Source organism: Camelus dromedarius, chromosome 24 (genome assembly GCF_036321535.1).
Source record: "Camelus dromedarius isolate mCamDro1 chromosome 24, mCamDro1.pat, whole genome shotgun sequence".
Taxonomy (NCBI): Eukaryota; Metazoa; Chordata; class Mammalia; order Artiodactyla; family Camelidae; genus Camelus; species Camelus dromedarius.
In genome coordinates, this window is record NC_087459.1 from 9,504,462 (window position 1) to 9,528,194 (window position 23,733).

Genomic DNA, 23,733 nt, shown 5'->3' on the forward strand with positions numbered 1-23,733 from the left:
GATTTCAACATGAATTTTGTGGGTACACAAACGTTCAGTCCATAGCACTGTATAAGCTACAGGATGTTGTGGAAATGATGGTGTGTGACCTCTGGAACTCCGTCATAAAATATATTGTGGCTTCCAGCTTGCTCTCTTGAGTCACTTGCTCTTGGGAAAACCAGCTACTCTGCTGCAAGAATGTATCAATTTAGATCTATGGGAAAGTCCATGTGAGGCTTCCTGCCAGTAGCAATGTGAGCCATCTTAGAAGCTCATCCTCTAGCCACAGTCAAGCTTTCAGGTGACTGAGCCCTTGCAGATGATTTAACTGCAATATCATGAGAAGCCAGGATCCAGAACCAGTCAGCTAAACCATTACCAGATTCCTGAGCCATAGGAACTGTGTGAGATAAATGTTTACTGTTTTAAGTTGCTATGTTTTGGTATAATTAATTACTTCACAATAGATAACTTATACAAGGAATAAGCTGGTCCATGGCATTCTTTTGTATTTACTTTTACACCATCATCAGGGGCAGTTGACCTTATGGAATAGAGAAATGGTCTATTAAAGACTTAATTTTGGCACCAGTTGAAGTTACTCTGTAAGGTTATCCTGCTGTTTTACAGGCTACATTATAAGTTCCATACCAGTGGACAATATATGCTGAACTTTTTCCCAACCAGGAACTTATGGGGCAAGGAAACAAGAGGTAGAAGTGGGCATCTCTATTTGTAGTACATAATGACCTACTTGCAAAATTTTGCTTTTTATCCTAGCAACACAGGGCTCCAAAGAGACTTCCTGCTGGCTCACATGGGCTCCTTTTGATACTGGATAAACTGACCAAAAGGAGATTCTAATGTTATGACATTGACTATCAGTAGAAAATAGTTTTTCTGCTACACAGTGGTAACAGAAAGGATTATGGATAGAAAGATCTCCTAGAGAGGATTCTGGAATTGCCGTGTCCAATGATGGCAGTGAATGAAAGACTAGGACAGTCTTACTTGGGCAAGATCATAAGGAGGTCAAATCTCTCAGACATGAAAATTTAGGTTACTACTCCGATTTTTAAAACTTTGAACAGCTGAGATGCTGGCTAAAGATAAAGGGGGCATGTATTAGATGGTGGATAAGGAGAATTATTAATATGAATTAATCATCTGTGGCTACCTGTGGAAATGAAGTTTGCATCATCTGGTCATATTTTCCTCCTTCCTTTTTTTATGTATATATTTATGCATTTTAGCTAACTAGCTTTCTTCTTTCCTCTCCCTTTCTCCCTCTGTTTACATATCACTAGGGTATGTAGTTATTGGTTAACTTTCAAATTTGATTCAGAAGTTATAGAATGTCATGATTGGAATAAGGAGGACATTGGTTTTGGACCTGGATACAGTAACTGATGGGATTTTGACTTATTCCTCCTGTTGTGAGAAGAATGGTTGTATCATGCTAGGCCAGAGAATTTCTCTTCCACTAAAGAATAAATTGGTAAGAGGGATATGTGATAATGTGTAGCTGGAGGGGTGGACTCTAGTAGGCATTTATCATGCTTTTCGACTTCCCAACTTCTGTAACCACTTCCAGAGCTTAGGTAATACCCTACCTCATAATTCTGGCAGGGAAAGAAGCCTACTTCTTCCTATATAACACAAAACTCTGACTAACCTATCTCCCAGCGCCTCTTGCAGTTAAGTTGTGGGCACACAACTACCCATCAGCTATCCTGACTCAACCTTTGACACAAAGAAGGGGGACCAAGAGGAAATTTTTCTAGCAGTGGGAGCCATTGCAGGAAGATGGATTTCCAGGTTAACAGTGCTATTGGTGGCACCCCGTGTCCCATGATAGCTGCGTCAGAGCCATGAACTGGAAGATTTATGCTTGGAGGCAGCAGGAACATTAGGATGCTAATCAGACCTGTTTTGTGGCATGATTTGGGCCATTGTAGCTGCCATGTGACCTCCTGAGCCTACTTCTCCTATTGTTCAGTGTTTTTGAAAAGTATGTATTATCATTTTCAAGAAATCCTTTTCTGCTTAATTTGTCAAGACTTCATTTTTATTGTTTTCAACTAAGAACTCTGAGTGAGGCCACAATGTAACCAAGCATCAGAAATGGACTTGAACCCTAACCTGGACAGCTACCAGCACTCTTTCCAGCTTACCTCCCCTCCTCTCTTTGGGTGTGCCAGTTTTGCCTTTCTGTGTAGGCTTTTGCTTCTCTGTCTATTAGGCAGTCGGGAGAAAGCTGCAAGCTTCTGGATGTACATGTCCAGACCAAGGCATATGAGAATGAGCCACAGGTCCTCAGCCTCAATTCCAGGTTCCCAAATCCAGTCATGAATCCTCACTGGGCAGGATGTGGTGGACTATAAATTGGGCTGCTGGAGCCCACACCCCTGTGACTCTATGGATTGGGGACCATCCTCAGAAAAGGGTGATCCATTGTGATCTGGGAAGACATCCCAAAAGAAGTCTATTTTAGAAGCCTGTGGTTTCTCAATCATGGTATGCTATGCTCTCTCTGATACATCTCTCTGGCCAGGTTATCCTTTACATCAAATGCTTTAAAGGATTAAGTACAACTCTGTAATGCCACCCTCTCCCCACCCCAGCATCCCCATCTGCAAAAGCATCCCCAACTCTACACAATAAATGACCAGATTTTGAGAAAAAAAAAGGGGTTAACTCAGATAACACTGCAGTAACTTCAGTTTCTGAACTAAGAAGATAAGAAAAATCAAATACATAAACATAAGCCCAGATGAGCAAGGTGGTCTGGTGGTGGTGGTGGTGAAATTTGAGGTCTCAGAATTTTCTCTGGGACTTACCTCCACACAGATTGCTTTATCTCCAAGTTCTGACCTAGGAGTTAGATAATTTACTTTGTCATCATTGTTGGGTCCACAGGGACAAGGAATTAGGTGGAACAATTACTTTCTGCTTGTCTCTAATAAGGCTCTCAGGGAATCTGGTCCCAGTGGCCATGAAGGCTACTGTAAACACCTATCTCTAATACCCAAAAACATCTTCCTGCACAGAAGGCTAAGACCATGATCTTCTGCTCCTCACTTGCTCAGGACGTACCTATATTTCCAAGACTTTCCAAACCTTATAATAAAGAGGAGCACAGGCCAGCTCCTCAAAGGTGAAGATCAGTTGGTAGCAATAGCACTAACTTCTCCCAGGTAAGTTTGTAACAGTGGAGATACCAATATTTCTTTACTAATGGGTGAAGTTTTTTGACGAACCTCCTTTGTTAAATCTTCCAGATACAGGGAGTAGTAGTAAGAGTCCTGAATCCATCAGCTGGAGCTTGAGATAAACCCAGTAATAATCAGCTGTTTCTCTTTTGGCTACAAGCTACTAAGAAGTGGGAGAAAGCCTGAGAATGTTAAAAGAGATTTACATAATGGTAGAGAAGGGCTGTGTGTGTACCTGTGTGTTGTTATGTTATATTTGATAAAAATTTTAAAATCAGCCTAGTGAGGCCAGAATCACCTGGGATTGGGAGTTGGATTATGAGGGTGTAGGGAGTAGGGGCAGAGTCTACAAGTCTAACACAGGTTTTACCAACATGATCATGACTGGAGCTTGGATTATTGTATCCAAACCCTTAGCTTTTATGTTTCCAACCTCTACTTCTCTTCTCTGCATCTGAGTGCAGCCCCATGAGAGGGGCAAACCAGTCGAGTGTCTCTGAGTTCCTCCTCCTGGGGCTCTCCAGGGGGCCCCAGCAGCAGCAGCAGCAGCTCCTCTTCATGCTCTTCCTGAGCATGTACTTGGCCACGGTCCTGGGAAACCTGCTCATCCTCCTGGCCATCAGCATGGACTCCCGCCTGCACATCCCCATGTACTTCTTCCTCAGCAATCTGTCCTTTGTGGACATCTGCTTCTCCTCCACCATTGTCCCCAAGATGCTGGCCAACCACATGCTCGGGAGCCGGACCATCTCCTTCTCTGCGTGTCTCACGCAGATGTATTTTGTTTTCATGTTTGTGGACATGGACAATTTCCTCCTGGCTGTGATGGCCTATGACCGCTTTGTCGCTGTATGCCACCCCTTACACTACTCAGCAAAGATGACCCACCAGCTCTGTGCTCTGCTGGTCACTGGGTCATGGGTCATTGCCAACCTGAGTGTCCTGTTGCACACCTTGCTGATGGCTCAGCTCTTGTTCTGTGCAGACAACACCATCCCCCACTTCTTCTGTGATGTGACCTCCCTCCTGAAACTCTCCTGCTCTGACACACATCTCAATGAGATGATGATTCTATTTGAAGCAGGGCTGATAACAATCGCTCCATTTATTTGCATTCTGGTATCGTACATCCTTATCACCTGTACTGTCCTGAGAGTCCCATCCACAAAGGGAAGATGGAAAGCCTTCTCTACCTGTGGCTCCCACCTGGCTGTGGTTTTCCTCTTCTATGGCACCATCATATTTCTGTATTTCAACCCTTCATCCTCCCACTCTGCTGAGACAGATATAGCAGCTGCTGTGATGTTCTCAGTGGTGACTCCCATGCTGAACCCCTTCATCTACAGCCTGAGAAACCAGGATATAAAAGGGGCTCTTAGAAAAGTTGCAATGACTTTTTTTTCAACTCAATAATGAAATGGGCTAAGAAAATCATGAAGGGAACTAATTGCTAAGAAAATCATCTTTGTTTTTTCGATTATGTAAAACCTAGCTTTCGTCTTTTGTGAGAGAATCATCTACTATCAATTGAAATATGGCTGATTTACAATATCCCTGTTTATAGTAACTTTTTGTGTTTTAAAGTCTATTTTGTCTGATATGAGTATAGCCAGTCCAGCTCTCCTGTGGCTTCTGTTTGCATGACACATTTTCCCCCAATCTTCTACTTCCATCTAATGTGTCTTTGAATCTAAAGTGCATACTCTGTAAGCAATGCATACTTTGATCATGTTGTTTTAATCTGGTGTGATGATTTCTGACTTTTGGTTGGATTGTTTAACCAATTAACTTTTAATATTAATGCCTGCCATTTTACTTTCTGTTTTTCATGCATCTTGTGTCTTTTCTGTGTCTTTACTGCTCTCTTTTGCATTATGTGTATATTTTGTATGTAGCATTTTAACCCCAGTAATAATTTTTTTCACTATTTTTTTAAGTGGTTGCTCTAGGTTTTACTATATACACTTTCATTTATCAAAACAGCTTCAGATTTATACTAGCTTAATTCCTGTGACATAAAGAAATGCTTCTCCTTTATAGCTCTATTCCCTTTCCTCATTTTGAGTATTCTTTGTGTATTATTGGTTTACATATTATATCAATGTTACAAGCTCAACAGTACATTCTTATAATCATTATCTTTCCATTTGTGGTCATTTCCTTAACCTATTACAGTTTTACTCCCTCCCACCTCCAGTGTACTATTATTGGCAAGTATATTATATTTCTATATGCTATAGGCCCAACAATACATTACATTCATATTATTTTATCCACTTGTGATTTAAATCATTTAAGAGAGGAAAGGAGAAAAAATGCACTTATCTTTCATAATTACTTGCCTTTATCAGTGCTCTTTGTTTTTCTGTGTGGATTTCAATTACCATCTGTGGTCACTTGCTTTCAGCATGAAGGAATTCTTTTAGTACTTTTTGTAAAGCAGGTCTGCATCATTTCTGAAAGCCTTATTGGATATAGGGTTCTTGATTTTCATTTTCTTTCCTAGGCATTTTTCTCTTAAATTGTTTTTATTATTTGTGAGAGTTCTTTAAATGTTGACCCCATAGTAAATTGTTGAACAATATTTTTTGTTCACTAGACAACTTTTCACAAGTGCTACAACTATTTTTCTGCGGTTTGTGCTTTATCTTTTGGTTTTGTTAAAGTTTTGGCCATATTATATATTTTAGTTTTCTATAATTATAACTAGCAAAAGAATTTATTTTTCATTTTATTCCACTTCTCTTATGCTTTTTGTTTTCTTCCCCACTCTTTCATTACTTAATTCTTCAGCTATATTTTCTTCTAGCTGTTTTTAGTTTTAACAATTTAAATTGATAATTTGTGTTTAAGGTTCTAATTTCATTTCTTCATGTATTTATAAAATTGCTCCAGTTACTTTTAAGCAACCCTCCCTTACTTCACTATTTGTAACACTACTTTTATCATTTGTAAAATGCTGATCATTATATCTAATATGTGTTGGGAACTTAAAATGTGCTAGCCTATTGGCCTTTTGTCTTCACATTTATCTTAATATTTCAGCCATGAGGTAAGTATCATTATCATCCCCACTCAAGGCCATCCCTGGATTTAGAGAGATTAAGTGACTGCCTCAAGGTCCCACAGTTCAGACATGGTGGGACCAGGTTTCTTACATATCCAGATCCATGACCAAGTACATCCTCTGAATGACTACAAATTCATATAAAGACCTATAGCTATAAATATATAAATATAGGTTTAGATATAGATATATTTTTTAGATTCTCTGTTCTGATACATTGATATGAGCTTTTATTATTGTGATAATACCATGCTACTTTAGTTTGAGGCTTTTTTGAAGCTTTGTAATACTTTGTAATATCTGGTAGATTATTCTTGCAAAATTATACCATGTTGCAGGCATAGAAATGTTTATTATTGTAAACATGCATAGACTTAACACTTGGAAATAACCAAGTGTCCATCTAAGGGGAGCAATTCAGTAAACTATGATCCATCCTTATAAAGAAGTCCAGTATAGCCACTTAAAGAATGTGGGAGATTTGTAAGTTCTGATGTGGAAAGAATTCCCAGGATATAATTGAAGGAGTGTTTTACAGAATAATCCCTTTTATGTAGATAAAAATAAAGGATTATATGGGCATAAACTTTTTAGGAGAGATACCCCAAAACTCTTAATCAGTTCCACCTTTTTGTGTTAATACATATGGACTTACCTCATCTTTCAAAGAAATGTATACTGTGTATCAAGTTTATCAAAATAGGTAAATAAAGAACCCCCCCCCACCAGTCTAGTAGTCATATAATTTTATTTAAATAGCTGTGATTGGTGAATTTTTAGGTTTTTCTGGTGTTTTATCATTACAGATGTGCATATAACCTTGCTTACATGTGCAAGAATATCTTTTCAGACCACATTATCCCCATTTCCGACTTCTTTGTATTTATCCTCTTTGCTAGAATGTAATCTCCATAAGGACGAGGATTTTTATTTGTTTTGACCACTGTTTGTAATAGATTATTATTTGGCAAATGTTCAGTCCCCACTCACTTCCCCTTGGGGTAACATATACTTTCCTATTCTGTTGACTTTGACCTTGGCTCTGTGACTTGCTTTAGTCAGCAAAATGTGAGCAGTCAAAACATGACACCTGAAATCTGCTTCTGCAGCTTGGTTTGTCGCTTGCACTCCTATGATAGCCACAAAAAGGACATTCATCAGGGAGCTGCTATCCCTCTAGTCCAAGTTCCAGAATGTGACACAGGAACCAGACCTGAATCCAACCTGACGTCTAGGGTGAAGCAGAGCCACCACAACCTACCTACAGACCCATGAGTGAGAAAAATAAATGCTTACTATAATCCACTGAGTTTTGGGATATCTTTCCCAAGCAGCACTGGAGCAATAACTAACTAATTCAGTGGGAGATGTGGAGGGCGTTGTAACAAAAGCCTAAAATATGTGGTATTGGTCTTAGGATCAGGCAAAGAAATTTTTATAGGAGGATGGAAAATGGTTACTGTGTTGTGTACTGGTGAAACATTTGGTAAAACTGTTGTCTTCAGTAACTTGGCAGCCTTAAAAACCTTGTGGCATTTGGCAAGGATGTTGTGAGGCAAAATACTGGCACTATTGGTTGACCGTGGATAGCTGATTCTTGTTGGTTATTGGAAAGATATGAGTATCAATTGGAAAGATATTTGGTTAGACATTGATAGTTAATTTGGGTTATATAAGGAAAAAAATAATGAACTCAGGAAACAACTGTCTAGTTTTTAAGAAGAACTTAGAGGGAAAATAGTCCAGAAGTTGTGGAGTCAGAAAGTGTAACTGTTTTTCACCAGGTCAAAGTTGTGGCCACTTAAAACCCATGACACTGCCCTGTATCCATTACCTAGATGCAATCATTATCAATTCATGGTCAATATTGTTTCATTTATATGCCTTACCTATTTTTCCTGTTTTATTTTAAATTCCAGGCATAATTTCATCTGTAAATATTTCTCTATGTATCTAAAACTAAGGTCACTTTGGTATAATTGCTAGTGAGTTCCAGAAGTACCCCCCCCCCCTTTGGGACTTTCCACAGACAATCACGTCATCTGCAAATAAAGTTTTTCTTCCTCCCCAACCCATATACCTTTCATTTCTTTGTCCTGTGGCATTAGCTAGAACTTCCAGTATGTGTTGGCTAGGAGTGGTGAGAGGGGATATATTTGTTCCTAATCTTTCTCCCTTATTCCTGATCTTAGGGGGACGGCATCTAGTTCTGACCATTAATTACGATGTTGGCTGTAAGTTTTTGTACATGTTCTTTATCAAGTTGAGGGAGTTTCCCTCTATTTTTAGTTTGCTGAGGGTTTTTGTCATGAATAGGTGTTGGATTTTGTCAAATGCCTTTTCTACATCTGATTATGTGATTTTTCTTCTTAAGCTATTGATGTGATGGATTGCATTCATTGATTTTCAAATTTTGAACCAGCCTTGCATCCCTGGAGTAAATTTCATTTGATCATGGTGTATAATTCTTTTTATACACTGTTGGATTCTAGTTGATAATATTTTGTTGAGAATTTTGGCATCAATGCCCATGAGGGATATTAGTCTGTAGTTTTCCTTTCTTGTAATGGCTTTGTCTGGTTTTGGTATTTGAGTAATGCTGGCCTGGTAGAATGAGGTTAGGAAGTGTTCCTTCTGCTTTGCTTGTATTTTCTGTAAGAGATGGTAGAGAACTGGCATATTTTCTTCCTTAAACATTTTGTAGAATTCATAATGAAATCATCTGTGCCCAGGGCCTTTTGTTTTGGAAGGTTATTAATTATTTAGTTTCTTCAGTACAGGCTTATTCAGATGATTTTTCTTTGAGCGAGTTTTGGTAGGTTGTGTCTTTCAAGGAATTGGTCCATTTCATCTAGGTTATCAAATTTATGGGTGTAGAGTTATTCATAATATTCCTTTACTATCGTATTTTCCACAGGATTCATACTGATGGCCCCCTTTTTCATTTCTGATAATAGTAATTTGTACCTTCTTTTTTCTTTTATTGGTTAGTCTGGGTAGGGGGTTATCAATTGTATACATCTTTTCAAAGAAATAGCTTTTGGTTTTGTTTTTCTGTATTGATTTCCTGTTTTAATTTCATTGATTTGTTTTTTGGGGGGAAGCAATTAGGTTTATTTGTTTATTTAATGGAGGTACTGGGGATTGAACTCAGGACCTTGTGCACATTAAGCACACACTCTACCACTGAACTTTACCCTCCCACCAATTTCATTGATTTCTATTCTAGTTTTTATTATGTCTTTTCTTCTGTTTGGATTTAATTTCTTCTTCTTTTGTAGATCTTATGGTGGAAACTTGGATTTTTGATTTTAGATCTTTCCTCTTTTATAATATATGCATCCATTGCTTTCACTGCATCCCACAAATTCTGATAAGTTGTATGTCCATTTTCATTTAGTTTAAAATATTTTAAAATTTCCCTTGAGTCATCTTTGACCCATATGTTACTTACATGTGTGTTGTTAAATTTCCAAATATTTTGGGATTTTTCAACTGATGTTTTGTTATTAATTTCTAGTTTAATCTCATTGTGATCTAACAGTATCCTTTGTATGATTCCTATGCTTTTAAATTTGCTAAGGTGTGTTTCATGGCCCAGATGTGGTCTGTCTTGGTGATGTTTGACGTTGGAGCTTGAAAAGGATGTGTCTTCTGTTGTTGGGTGAAATATTCTATGAATGCTTAGTGAAGTGTTGGGACTTGAAGGTGAAACTGGAGTGGCCTCAGGAGAGAACAGAGGATGAGACCCATCCTGACAACTAAGCTTAATGAGAAGCATTGTTTTTATTAGCTTTATAATATCCCACCATATTTATTCAACCATTTAGGATGTTTCTAATTTTTCAGCATTTATAATAAATTCCCTTGTACACAGAAGATAAATTGCTGGGTCAGGGAGTAATAATTTTAACATTCTTGTCACAGTAGATGCATGCTGCTTTCATTCCTCTTTTGCAAAGCCAACCACATACACACACACGCACAACCTGCTCATTTAGTACCCCTAAAATGGCATCTTGTTCTTTCAATATATAATCATTAGATTACTAGTAAGGCTGAACATCCATCCTTTCATATATTTCTTTTGGCCATTCTTGTTTTTTTAATCTAAAAATTATGTTTATGTCCTGTTATTTGAGCATTCCCTCACTGCTCCCATACCCCACTCCCCCATCTCCTCCCTCTGGTCTCAGTTTACATGCCACTTCCCCAGAGTTCTACCTACAAGACTCACTAGCATCATTCCTAGAATTCTTTCCTTCCTAGCACTTGTCACAGTGTGTAGCTGCATGCATTTTTAAGATTAACTGAATTTCTGCCCCAACCTGCACCCCATGCCCCAGGAAGCTCCATCGGTGTGCTGCTCCCCTTTACAACCCAGGGCCTGGCACTGGCTCTTTAGGGGGTGCATTCTTTAGGTTTGTAGTTATTGGAATGGGATCTTTGGGCCTTCATTTTGTAACTGGCTTTTGCTGCTCTACGTGAAAACCATTCATTGTTATGTTTACTTTTTTTTCATTAACTGGTGCTGGGCTCCTCATTAAGCACTTAGTCGTTGTCTGACAGCTTCTCTGTGAACCAGACGATTGGGGAAGGCAGGCCCCGCCCTCTGGGGGATCTTGACCTTGAGTTCTCCCACAGCCACAGGCAGGGCAGAGGCACTTGCTGGGTGTTGGGGGGGAGGTGGGTAAGTTGGGTCATGGGAGCATCATCCATCCAAACACCTTGGGGACCTTGTGGCAAGACCCCTGGGCAGGGACCAGGACCATCTTGCTCCAGGAACCCCACCCTCTCTAGTCACTGCCCAGCAGCTGTTTAAGTTTTCCAGGTGTGCAGGGGGGTCCCCTGCATGATAACTAGGCAGGCCTGGCCAGACTTCCAAAGAAACAAGAGAATAACGTCGGCAGCCAGTTTTGTCCCTTATTTTAAGGGGTAGAGTAGGCTTGAAATACAAAGTTGATAAAGGTCTGTTTTAATGTGGGCTTTAAGTGATGGTTTTTTCTTTTTCCCTCTAAGACTCAGGACAGAATTATATCATAAAATGTCCTTCTTTTGGTGTATTTTGTCCCAAAACAAAGCTTAGACCCACATATGCAAAAAGCAACAACAGAAAAAGAGCAACAGGCAGAAAGGAAGAACCAAAACTATTATTTGTAGATGGTATAATTTTTAACCACAAATTTTAACAGAACTGAGAAATTACTGAAAATTAAGAACATTCAGAGAAGTGGCCACCAGTTTTGCAAATATATAAGTAAAAATAACTTTCCTATTTAAAAACAATACCGACTAGAAAAATATAATGGAAAAAAAACTACTTACAATAACAAAATTGTGTAGAACTTACATGAAGAAAATTAGAAAAACTTACTCAGGATACAATACTCCCATCAATGGAAAGTATGTTTCTGGATGGGAAACCAAATTTGTAAAGGTAATTTTTCCTCAATAGTTTATAGGATTAATCTATTCCAATCAAAATACCAATGTAAAACCTTAGGAAAACTAAGAGCAAAACTGATCAAGAATCCTTAAAATCTCCCATCACTGGATCAGTCCCATGAAGGCACTGCTGGCCTTGCCTCTGGCAGATGTCAGAAGTCTGGGGATCAGGAGGTCAAAGAGAACAAATATCCCCTACAACGACAATACTGGAATCCTGTCTCTTGAGGGGTAATGTGAGCTAGCGACTGGAGACATAATTTCTAAAACTAGAACACTTTGCTTATGAGGTAGTGCCCACCCACTGCCAAAGGTCTGATGACCACTTAGATGGGAATGAAGCACACGGTAAATAAGGTTATTGACCAGCCATGGATCCAAGCCAACGTCCTGTCTTCCTCCTCCTCTTCAGGCTCTTGGGGCTCCCCTCCTAGCAGGTTTTCTTCTTGGCTCAACAGAGGAACAAGATTCGAAAGAGCTTTTCCAGGAGTGGGGCTGGGTGGCCAGGCCTGAGCACCCCGAATTTCTTTCGGCAAGGGAAAGGCATGACAGAGCTGTTTGAGCAATTAATGGCTGAACAAAATACAGTATGAACATTAGATACTTCAATCATGTTGTGAAATGGATTTCTGTTAAGTTTTACTTTCCCCCACTAATTGCAAGTGTTATTGAAACTGATCTCTAGATCACCTACAAATGACAGAGTAAGTCTTTGACATTCAATTGCTGTATTTTCCTATATTCCAAAGTAAACACTCCCTTTTAACTCTCAAGCTTACTGGTGTCCTTAAAGGGTTACATGAACTGCTGTATAGAAGCTGTTGGCTTAACAAATCAGTAGTTTGGTTCTTTCAGGGGAACACAGTTCCAGAAAAGGACATGTGCATCATTTCTCAAGTGTGAACTCTTATGTGGGAGAAAAAATAGACGTATTTTCAGAACACTCTGTTCACCTTGAAGGTAAGCAGCTTCCAGACTCCTATTTCAAAGCCTTTCTTGGAAAAGGGATCCGTGGCCTGTACATAGTTGTATAAGTTCACAAAAGAAAGATCTTTAGTCCAAAAAGCCTGGTTGCTAACTGAGGTATAGCCCTTGAGGATTTTTTTTCCCTGTGAATTTTCTAAAGACTTGAGGTTTCAGCCAAGATGGGTATTTACCTATCTTTGGTTCTAGTGAGGTTTTGATATCTGTATTGTTTCAGATAGCCTGGGAATTCAGAATTCCTTATGGAACATTTCAAGCTGAGGCAGGACTATCCGACCTTTCCTGATCTCACTTCTGTTTTCGGGTCTTACATGCTGAGTGCGTTTTTTCATGCCGGGTACAGTTTGACAGACGACCAAATCTTCTCCCACATTTTTTACAACCATATGGCCTCTCAGCCTTATGACTCTGCAGATGAATCACAAATTCTTTGTTTTCTGGGAAGGTTTTCCCACATTCTGGACACTTAAATATCTTCTCCCTTACATGAATTCCTTCATGGCGACTCCGATGAGAATTCTGACGGAAGTTCTTCCCACACTGAGAACAAGAGTAAGGTTTCTCTCCTGTATGGATTCTCTCATGTTTATTAAGGTTTGTTTTATGATTGAAGCTTTTCCCACAATGACTACAGTCATAGGGTTTTTCTCCAGTGTGAGTCCTCTGGTGGGAAATAAGGTAAGAACTTTCGTTAAATTGTTTTCCACACAGTGGACAAGTATACCATCTTCTTGTTCTCCGATTTCGAGTAAGTGCAATCACACTGATATCCACGTATTTTGAGAGTTCCTCTAGTGGAGTATCATTTTCAATAGTAACTAAAAGATTTCTCATTTTCCTTTCCTTTGGAATGGACGTATTTAGTCTTTCCTCTTTTTGGCAATCTGGGGGTTGCTCAGAGACCACGGAACAATCCAATTCATCGTAATCTAAAGACTTTTCTCTACAATCTTCATTCTCTACAGGTTCCTTCTGAAGATCTTCACCCTCAGGATTACTGTCATTGACTGCTGAAACAGAGAGAATTTAATAACTTTTGAGGGGTATGACACCAGGTGGGGAAAAACAAGTCCAATTTCTCATGAAACTATTACCCTGAAAGTCAGAAATCTGAGCCCTGGCAGATAATTGCTATCAGTGCTTTCCCACTCTTGTTGAGGGTGGGATACGTGACTGATAAACCCTTCCACACCCCATATGCAAGCACACAGTCCTCTTTCTACTTTTCTTTAAAAAATTGAAATGAGTGGAACTATACTGCAAGATTTCATATGTTTTTTTTCTGAATGGCACTAATTACTCACTCACCAAGTTCATACTGACCTTATATTCTGTGTGGAGCATGGGGATGAGGACATGAATACTAAAGTGTGCCACTTACAATCTTTAGGAGGCTAATAAGTGAATGGTAAGAGTTACTTCCAGGTTTTCACCACATTTAATGTTACAATATTATAGTATTAGGTAACATTATAATATCCTATATAGTGAAAAACTGGAAACAATTAAAATAACCAAAAATAAAAGAGGCATAGTACATTCACACAATGGATTATTATTTGTACATTAAAGGATTATTAAAACTGACAAAAAATGAGACTATGGAAGACGTCAACAGTTGTCTTTTGGGGGGAGGAAGGAGAGTAGTGACTGGGCAGCGGCCCAAGAGGGATTTCTGGGGTGTTAAGAATAGTCAACTTTGGGTGTGGTTAGACAAATGTGTACATTTTGTGAAAATGTGAGCTTTACATTTATGATTTGTAGACTTTTCTGTATTTGTATTTCCCAAAAAAGTCTATAAAATAAGAGATTATAAAGACTAGGTGACAGAGTGGGAAAAAAAAGTATGCTGTGAACACACAGTGTGACAAGGGACTTGTCTGGGCAACTTACTGAGAATAAAGTAAAGGATTAAAGCAACCACTTAAGATATGTGGTTGATCTTAAAGCTGGAATATGAATCTCTGCTGGATTTAGTAGATTCACACCAATAGATTTTCTTTTTAATTACTTCTTATAATTATTTCCTTAGGTTAATGAAAATGCTGTGTCAAAACATGTGCCAATTTTTATCACAGCTCTTGATATGAACTGCTATACTGCTTTCCAAAGAAGCTGTACAAATTTCAGTACAACTGTCAACATGTGGCTATCAATTTTACCTAATCTTGCCAGCATTAGATATAATTTTCAAATATTTAACAGATATAAAATGGTTTTTCAATGTAGCCTTATTTTACTCTTTGATTACTGCAAACCAGTAATTCATCTATTGGACTGAGACCCTTTATAAATTTAAGTAAATTTTATATATTACAAATTTTAGTCTTTTTGTCAGTCACTACTGATACATTTTTTTTCTTGGGCAGGATAATTAGGTTCATTCATTCATTCATTTATTTTTTATGGCAGTACTGGGGATTGAACCCAGGACCCAAATTGTTATATATTTTTGATATATTTTTTTAATCAAAGTCTTCCTCTATAATAACTCCACAACTTAAGATACACACACACACACACATACATACGTATATGATCAATCTTTCAGAATCTGATAAATTTCTATTCTGTCCTGGCCCTTCTTTTATGAGTTATTTTTACAGTTAACTCTGACACATACGGAGTTCAGTATCACCGTGTTGTTTGCAACATGTCTAATATTGGTAAAACCAGCCATAATATCCACTTCTACCTTTTCACAAACTTGACTGTGTTTACAGTATAAATAAATTTGGAAGGCACTGATGCCTTTACATGATTCCCATTTAGACCTGTTTCTAATATTTAAGAATCTTCTATTAACCAATAAAACATCTCTAGTTTACTCCTACTTTATAGCCATTCTGAATGAGAGCTTTCATTATTGTGTGTGTACTTAAGCATGCTACTGATTGTTAAATATTTATCCCTATCGACCTACTTTAAAACTATTAAATATAATAATGTTTTTGTTGATCCTTTTAGATTTTCTAAGTACAAATCATATTTTGGTGACTTTTCTTTTTAATATTCATTCTTCTTAACCCCTTTTTCTTATCTTCTTGCTTTAGAAAATCTAATTAATGATATTGATGGTGACAGCAGATTACATTATTCTCAGTTTAAAGGAATTACCATCAGTGTTTTATAAATGATTATAAGCATTAGGTTATATTTAAGAGCTAAATCTCTATTTTGAGAACTATTAACTGAAACTCAGAGGGGGAGGGTATAGCTCAAGTGGTAGAGCACATGCTTAGCATGCACAAGGTCCTGGGTTCAATCCCCAGTACCTCCTCTAAAAATAAATAAGTAAACCTAATTACCCTCCCCAAATAAAAATAAATGTAAGAAAGAAGAAAACTACAAAAAAAAAAAAAGAAAAGAAAAGAAACTCATATGATTTTTCTTATTTTCCTGAAAGAGTCAATGAAAATACAGTTGACACTTGAACAACATAGGTTTGAAATGCCTGGGTCTACTTATATGCAGATTCTTTCAACAGTAAATACTGCAGTACCACATAATCCAAGGTTGGTTCAATCTGCGGATGTAGAACCATGGATGTAGAGGAACAGCGGGTATGGCTATCCCTGCTGATTGCTGGTATCAACTATACTTAGATTTTTGACTGCTGGGAGGGTGGGCACCCCTCACCCCTACATTGTTCAAGGTCAACTGTAGTTTACATTCCTTAAGTGTACTAATTTTAAAAGTATTTTAGAAACTGACTATAACTCAATAAAAAAATAAAATTTATATTTAAAAAAGTATTTTAGTAAATATATTTATATGGCTCAAAAATCAGAACATGAAAGGTTATACACTGAGAAGCCTTACTCTAATCTCTGTCCCCATCCATTCTATTCATCCCCCAGACAGGTTCATTAATTTTTTTGTTCTCCCATTATTCCTTTAAGGAATACATTTTTCTTTTTCTCCCCCTTTCTTATATAAAAGGTAATACACTATGTATATTTCTGCTACTTGCCTTATTTCAGTCACTATAGTCCAGTGCAGAGAGATTATTGTGCTATGATGTGTGGAAACATACTATATTCAAACAGTCCCCTGCAGAAACACTTGGATTGTTTTCAACCTTGTGTTCTTACAAACAATACCACAATAAATAACCTTGTACCTTATTTTGAACATATGCTGTTGCTATTATCTGTAGCTCAGATTCCCAGAAGTGGGTCTGCTAGATCAAAAGGTAAATGCGCCTGTAACATGGGTAATTACAGATTCCCATACATAGGGACTGTACCACTCTGCCTGCCAACCAGCAATACACCTGTCTCCCAACAACCTCACCACCAATGTGTTGTTAAATTTCTGATTTCTATAAATCAGACAGATTTTTTAAAAAGGTAACTCAGTAAAGGTTTTATTTGCATTTCTAATTATGAGTAGGGCTGGGCATCTTTTCATGTATTTAAGAGTAATTTGTATTTCTAAGAGAATCTGTTGGTCTTTCTCTTCCCAATTTCTAGGATCTCTAATAAATTAGGGAGATTAGGCTTTTGTCTGATAAGTTGCAAATATTTTCCCTTAATATACTGCATTTTATTTGCTCATATATTTGTTTATATTGTCATACGTAAGTTTTTTTTTTTTAATGTGTTTACTTTATTGATCTTGTCTTTCAACACTTCTGGATTTTTCAGTCTTAGAAAAGTCTTCCTAGCCCATGGTTATATAGGAATTCACCCACATTCTTTAACTGTGTGTTTTTTAAAAAGCATTTAAAATCTTTGATCCACCTGGAGATTTTCTTGGTGTGCAAAGTAAGGTATGATTCACCAAATGGCCATTAAAAATGGCTACTAAGTTGTCCCAGTACCTTTTATTAAAAATCCCTCTTTACCTTGGTGATTGGAGATCCCAACTTTACCATAAACCAAATGTGTATCTGAAGCTATTTCTGGGCTTTTTATTCCATCCTATTGGTCTATCTACTCACATGCCAATACTATAACACTGTTTTCAAGGCAGGCTTTAGACACTGCTTTAAACCTGAGGGGCTAGAACCCTCCTCCTCCACTGCTCTTCTTTTTAATTTTCCTCATTACTTGTATTTATTTTTCCATTTGAATTGGAGATCAGATTGCCTAGTTCCAGGGGAAAAAATCCTACTGGTTTTGTTAAAGGGATTACACTGAACTCATAAATCAATTTAGAGAGAACTAACCTTTATGTTAAATCTTCCCAACCAAGAACATGTATTTCTTTCCATTCACTCAAATCTACTTCTATGTCCTTTAAAAGTATTTTAAAGTTCTCCTTATAATTTCTGCACAGTTCCTAAGCTTATTCCTAGGTGTTTAATCTTTTTTGTTCCTATTGTGTATCTTCTAAACAATTGTGTTTGCATATATGAAAGCTAATGATTTCCATATAATAATTTTACATCCCATTGTCTTACTGAATGCACATATTATTTGTAATAAGTTTTCAGAAATTCTCTAGGATTTCTCAGCTACACCATTATCATATGTAAATAAGCTGTAGTCTGAATTTCTCTCAAATTCTTATACAACTAATTTCTCATTTAACTGCACTGGCTAATACCTGAACCACAATATTAAATAGTGGCAGTGCTAGTGGGCTTCATTGTCGTACTCCTAATTCTAGTGGGTACACCTCTCAGTGTTTCCCATTAAAGATGATGCTGGCTGAAAGGATAAGTAGTCCATTAAGGAAGAATCCATTAGTTACTATTTTGTTATCTTTCTTATGAAGAAGGAGTTTGTATTTTGTCAATTATCTTTTCAGTAATTATGAAAATGATCATTGGATTCTTCTTTTTATTATAAGATGGACAGACTTAGAATAAAAAGATTTTCTATGACTAAATCATTTTTGCATTCCTGGAATAAATCTTATTTGGTCATGGCAATTTTTTTCCCCTTTGGGGGTAATTAGGCTTATTTACTTAAATGGAGGTACTGGGGATTGAACCCAGGACCTTGTGCATGCTAAGCACATGCTCTACCACTGAGCCATACCCTCCTGATCAAGGCAATTTTTACCAGGTTGTGATATCTTTGTTACATTAATTTCATAAAAAGAATCTGGAAGTTTTCCTTCTTTTTGTATACTGTGGAAGTCCTCACAGCATTTGAATTGTCTAATTTTTAAAGATTTACAAGAATCTTCTGTGAAACTGAGGCTGGTCCTTTTTCTTGTGTGTGGGACTAGGCTTTTTGAGTTTCAATTTCCTGTATGGAAATTGCTTTCTCTATTTGTATGTAAATCTTTCTACTTATTAGGTCCTTTATTTTTAATTTATGGATTTCTAAGTTTCTATTTATTAATATTTTGCTCCTGTTTTCCTTTCATATATCTTGTTGTTTTCCTAATTTTGAGTTAAAGGCTTAATTACTTTAATTTTTGTATATCAATATACATTTTTTTATAGCCTTGAACAGTCTTCTGAGTACCACTTTAGATTGTATCATAGACTCTGACATGTAGTGTTTTCTAGAAAAATTATGCTATTTTAATTTGTATTTCTCCTTTGACCCAAGGTTACTTAATAGTTTCTAAATTTACAGGTAGAAAGAACTTACAAATTTTTCATTATTAACTTCTAGTTTGTACCGCACTGTGATAGATCCTAATGTATTATTTCTACTTTTTGGACTCTACTGATTCTTCCTTTATTGCAACAGTATATAGTCAATTTGTATCAATCCTGGAAAGATATATTCTTTTACCACAGTAGAAGACAAATAGAACTATAAGAACCATCTCACTGACAATTTAAGTGTTCTACATTTTTATTGTTTTCTTGTGGTTTATTTGGACTGAGACACAAATTCTGTCTTCCTCTGTCTGGCTCTCCTTTTGATTCCTGTCCTGAGGTTCATTCCCTTACACTTTTCCCTTTGCAAAGTGACCAAATATTACTATTCCAGCTACCAACTATATGCTGATTACTCCCAAATCTCTACATCCTTATGTCTGACCTCTAATCCCCACTGTCCAAGTGCCCAGAAAATAACCTTGTTTTATTTCCTCCATGGGCTGAATCTCATCTAAAATCAAAACTGTCTTCTTCCAAACTCTGCTCCTGGGTCCAAACCCTGCCATGGCCTTACCATAGCTCTCTATAGCTATAACTTAGAAGTTCTTAGAGGGTAGGAATGGAGCATTACATATTAGCATTATGTATTTTTTTTAACCTGCTGAATATCAACTCCAAAAGCCAACTCTGCCTGACACAAAACCAAATAGCATTTATTAAATGTTGGTGAATGACTCTAAGCTTAAATCACCAGCTGCAGAGTTTGGGCAAGGGAGGGGAAAGGTGAGGGTGAGGATTGGTTCTCAGGACCTCAATGTGCAGTGTTACTGGAGCTGTCAACATATCCACCAGTCACCCAAAATAAATTCTAGGTTTGCCTAAGGCTCAGGAAAAACTTAGTGTAATAAATTTGATCTGTTTACACTTTTCCTTAAAATAAAGAAAATATTTTTTTAAAAAAAGAAAGTATTACATAGAATAATCTGTGGGAAATTAACCAGGCCCAGTAGGTATGGCTACCCTGACTATGCACTGTAAGACAACTAGAGTTCAATAACCATGGATTTCTGTCACCCCAGGCAACTCAAAGAACTCCCTCTCTGCTCTATGTCAGCCTCAGAACCAGTCTTGAAGGCAAAGTAAAAAATACCAAGCACTCAGCAAAATGATTTTTGAGGGCTCCTGGCTCTAGAGTATGAGTATATTTCTAGAGAAAAGCTGAAGTATCTCTAAGCTGCTTCCAGATGAGTTCATATGTAGCACTGAGGACACTTATTAACCGTTACTGGGAAATGAGGACAAATGAAGAAGGCCCCAATTCACCAACCATACAGGAAATTCACAGACAAAATTATGAGAAATGCAGCAAGGAGGCAGTATAGCTCTGGGCCAAGACTGCAAGCTCTGATGTTAGATCCCCTGAGTTCAAATACCCACTCCACAACCTACTGTGTGACCTTTAGCAAATTTCTTTGCTGATCTCTGCTTCAGTTCCATCATCTATAAAATAGTAATAATTCCTATGCCCCACAGTACTATCGTGAGAATTACATGAGATAATAAATGCATGCAAAGTACTTAGACTAGTGTATATTGGCATACAAGTGCTTAGTAAGTGCTAGATATTATTTCCATTGAAAATGATGTTTTCTCTTATACTAGTACATACTTCACAGCTATTGAACATCAAAAAAAAAAAAAGACATAAAAGAATTAGTCATACGTCCAATGAAAACACAAATGTAAAATGCACCTGTTGAGAGAATACTACTGGATGCAGAAAATGGATTTGGAAACAGTATGCCTGCAATTTCTGTGTGTTTAAATGTTTGATGTTAGTACATAGGTCTCAGGTCTTGCTTACCAAGAGAAGTCCCCTCCACCCTTGCTGCCCCCAAGATACAGGTAAAATGGCCTCTCACAGCTGGAGAATGCTCTGTTTCATGGAATACAACAAAAATTAAACATGCGTGTGATTATGTACTTAGCTGGTGTGAACAGTGCCTCAAAAATGTCTGAGATGAAACAGAACATGCTTTTCCCAGTCTTCAACCTTAACACACAAGGGATTTGATTTCTTACCTAGTAACATCATCTCCCCAATATTGTCTTCTTCCATCTCTGAGGTGGGCTGCTGAACAGGATCCAGGCTAACACATTCTTCTTGGGAGTGAAATACATTCAAATCCTCAAAGACTACCAGCTCCTGAAAGAGCAAAGGCCCCCTTCCTCTTAGTAACAGAGGTTCCTTGACAGCCCTCCTGTTAAGAAAGACTGAGACCCAAAGATCAGGGAACAGATGGCAAAAGGGATTTCTAAGTCCCATGCAGACAGGATAGCCAGGCTGAGAGGAGCCAGAGGAAAAACAGAAGACAAATGTCCAAGGAGGCAGTGAATAATGAGTCCAATCTCCCTGCTGACTCCCAAGAGTGTGTTTTTATATATGGGAGGGCTATAAAAGCAGAGGAGACAATGCAGTCAAACAGTGAACAGGAAAACTGAACCCACCTCAGGCTCAGCTTTCAAACACAGAGACACTGTCTCCTGTTTCTGCTGGATTCCTTCTCTGGGTACAAGCTTCACTAAGGGACGAGGTTGCACTGGGGAAAGAGGAAGCTGTAGTAAATAGAAAAGTCAGTAACTCTAATATGGCAACTCTACCCACACCTTGAAGCCAGGCTGTCCTCATTCCTTTGGCAGGTAACTCATGGCTTTTTATGCTCTTATGAGCCATCAGAGGTCAAGCCACAAACTACAGGGTCTTGAACCTAAATGGGGTCTCCTCATTATGAAAAGGATGATCCCCCTAAGCACCTTTTAAAATTCCCACTGCTACTAAAAGGAAGGCTGGGGAAAGGTAAAGGCTGAAGATGTCCATAGCAAGCACAAAATTTCCAAAAATTCCACATGAGCTGAAGTCAATTCAATAATTTATCCACATTTCTTTATCCTGGAAAGATACTCCCCACCCCTAAAAATATTCGGGTAAAACTAACACTACAGAAAAGATGCGCGCTGATCATTCTATGGCTTTACACTTACTCAGCAAACCACTCAAGCTCCAGCTTGAGAACAAAAATACTCCCTCTCCTTGGCATGCTGACTTATTAAAATCAACTCCTTTTTCCAATACCCACCATCCTAACTTGAATTCATTACTAACATGGAAGCCTATCTCAGTCCCCAGTAGCATCCCCTTCTCTTCGAGTGAAACAGTGTGTGCTTCTTACCTCTATTCTGAAGGTTTGAGCTCACATCCTTCATAATAACCAAGGTCTCCTTGACTTTCTGACTGGGCTGGACCAGGCTTGGCTTGGGCAAGAAGGTGAGGAAGTGCTCCAGAACTAGCTGATGGATGGTCTTGGGCCCACTAGTAGCATCTCGAAGTAGGTCCTGGCCCAGCTTGGAGTTGGGAGGAACCCTCAGTATAAAGGACCGCTTTGGCTTTGGGGGCATAGGAACCACTTTAGCAGCCATCGTGTCTTGAAATCACACGCCACCCTTGTTTCTGCAGAGCTTCAAGAGCCACCTCTGACTGGAGGAAACCTGTCAGCCAGCCACACTGCAGATGAGAGAAACCATGGGTCAGACTGGGCATGCCTGCACTCCAATGTGTGTCTTAGGTAGTGAGGCCACAGAAGATCCAAATCCGAAGGGACAGACAAGCTGGGGTAGGGAACTCAAAACTGAAAGGAAGATGCCTCAATCTTATACTCTTAGCAAGGCCCGAAAGGAATATCCTGAGACTGAAAGCCAAAAGATGGCCAAACCTCAAGGGCCAAACAGAAGGGAGCACAGGCAGCCGGCAGAAGATCAAGGGCCATCTTCCTGAGAGAACTCCACTGGGAAGAATGGCTTAACCCATGCTGGTAGAAAAAACAATGGTCTAGAAGGCAGGAAATCTGCGGTCCAATACAGAGAGCATCTGCTTAAGAAGTCAGCTTGGCCACTAAATCTGGCCTCACTGCATCTCTTCAACCGCCGGTCCCTGGGATGCCATTCGGGGTGGGGAGGGGGCAGTTGATGGCTCAAGGAGCAAACGCAAGGCTGCATCAGGTGTCTACATGTGGCTTGCTGAGTCCTTTCTGCCCTCAAAGCCCCTTAAGAGAGGCAGGGGACAGCACAGTAGGGCCCACCGGGCCAGGCCCACTCTGGAGCCTCTCCCACTGGCCAAGGGGCATCTTCACCGCTGGCGGCATCGCCTGGGGCGTGCCCCAGCTACCAATCCAGCCAGGCTCCTCCAGCAATGGACTACACTCCGCTTCCCGGAGCCCGCTCAGCCTGGTTCCCGCCCTCCCGGAGTCCCTCACCTCTTGAGGTTCTGTCGCCTCGGGGCGCTCGTTGGGGACAGACCAGAGACCCAGACTCGGGGAGAGACCAGGAAACTAGGCTCGAGAGGCCAAGCCCACCTCTCGCCCTTCGGAGTGTCCTCACAGGCAGCCGGCGACTATTGGTGCGCGCCGCCGTCAGTTGGGGAAGACGGCAGGGACGCGGTGCCTTCTGGGAGGAGGAGTGCGTCGGCAGCCGTGACG

At 38.9% G+C, this 23,733-nt stretch overlaps 2 protein-coding genes and 1 non-coding gene across 5 annotated transcripts; 1 reads left to right on the plus strand and 2 right to left on the minus strand.

Moving 5' to 3' along the window:
- Positions 1 to 3,615: 3,615 nt before the first annotated feature.
- LOC105099761 (olfactory receptor 1F1) lies at positions 3,616 to 12,788 on the plus strand. 2 transcript variants are annotated; one of them, XM_031447660.2, is made up of 2 exons: positions 3,616 to 4,577; positions 12,756 to 12,788. In XM_031447660.2, the coding sequence occupies exons 1-2, from the start codon at positions 3,663 to 3,665 to the stop codon at positions 12,786 to 12,788; spliced, it is 948 nt and encodes a 315-aa protein (XP_031303520.1). In that variant the 5' UTR covers positions 3,616 to 3,662. The 2 variants fall into 2 exon arrangements, with proteins under 2 accessions (XP_031303520.1, XP_010990951.2); XM_010992649.3 differs by lacking the exon at positions 12,756 to 12,788 and having other exon boundaries at positions 3,616 to 4,607.
- On the minus strand, positions 11,170 to 23,726 carry ZNF200 (zinc finger protein 200). Of its 2 annotated transcripts, none has more exons than XM_031447659.2 (5): positions 23,512 to 23,726; positions 22,432 to 22,763; positions 21,710 to 21,801; positions 21,284 to 21,407; positions 11,170 to 13,697 (listed from the first exon to the last, which is right to left on the minus strand). In XM_031447659.2, the coding sequence occupies exons 2-5, from the start codon at positions 22,676 to 22,678 to the stop codon at positions 12,979 to 12,981; spliced, it is 1,182 nt and encodes a 393-aa protein (XP_031303519.1). In that variant the 5' UTR covers positions 22,679 to 22,763; positions 23,512 to 23,726; the 3' UTR covers positions 11,170 to 12,978. The 2 variants fall into 2 exon arrangements, with proteins under 2 accessions (XP_031303519.1, XP_010990859.1); XM_010992557.3 differs by having other exon boundaries at positions 11,173 to 13,700.
- TRNAA-AGC (transfer RNA alanine (anticodon AGC)) lies at positions 18,613 to 18,685 on the minus strand. Its single transcript has one exon. It is a non-coding gene; the product is annotated as a tRNA-Ala (tRNA).
- Positions 23,727 to 23,733: the final 7 nt, after the last annotated feature.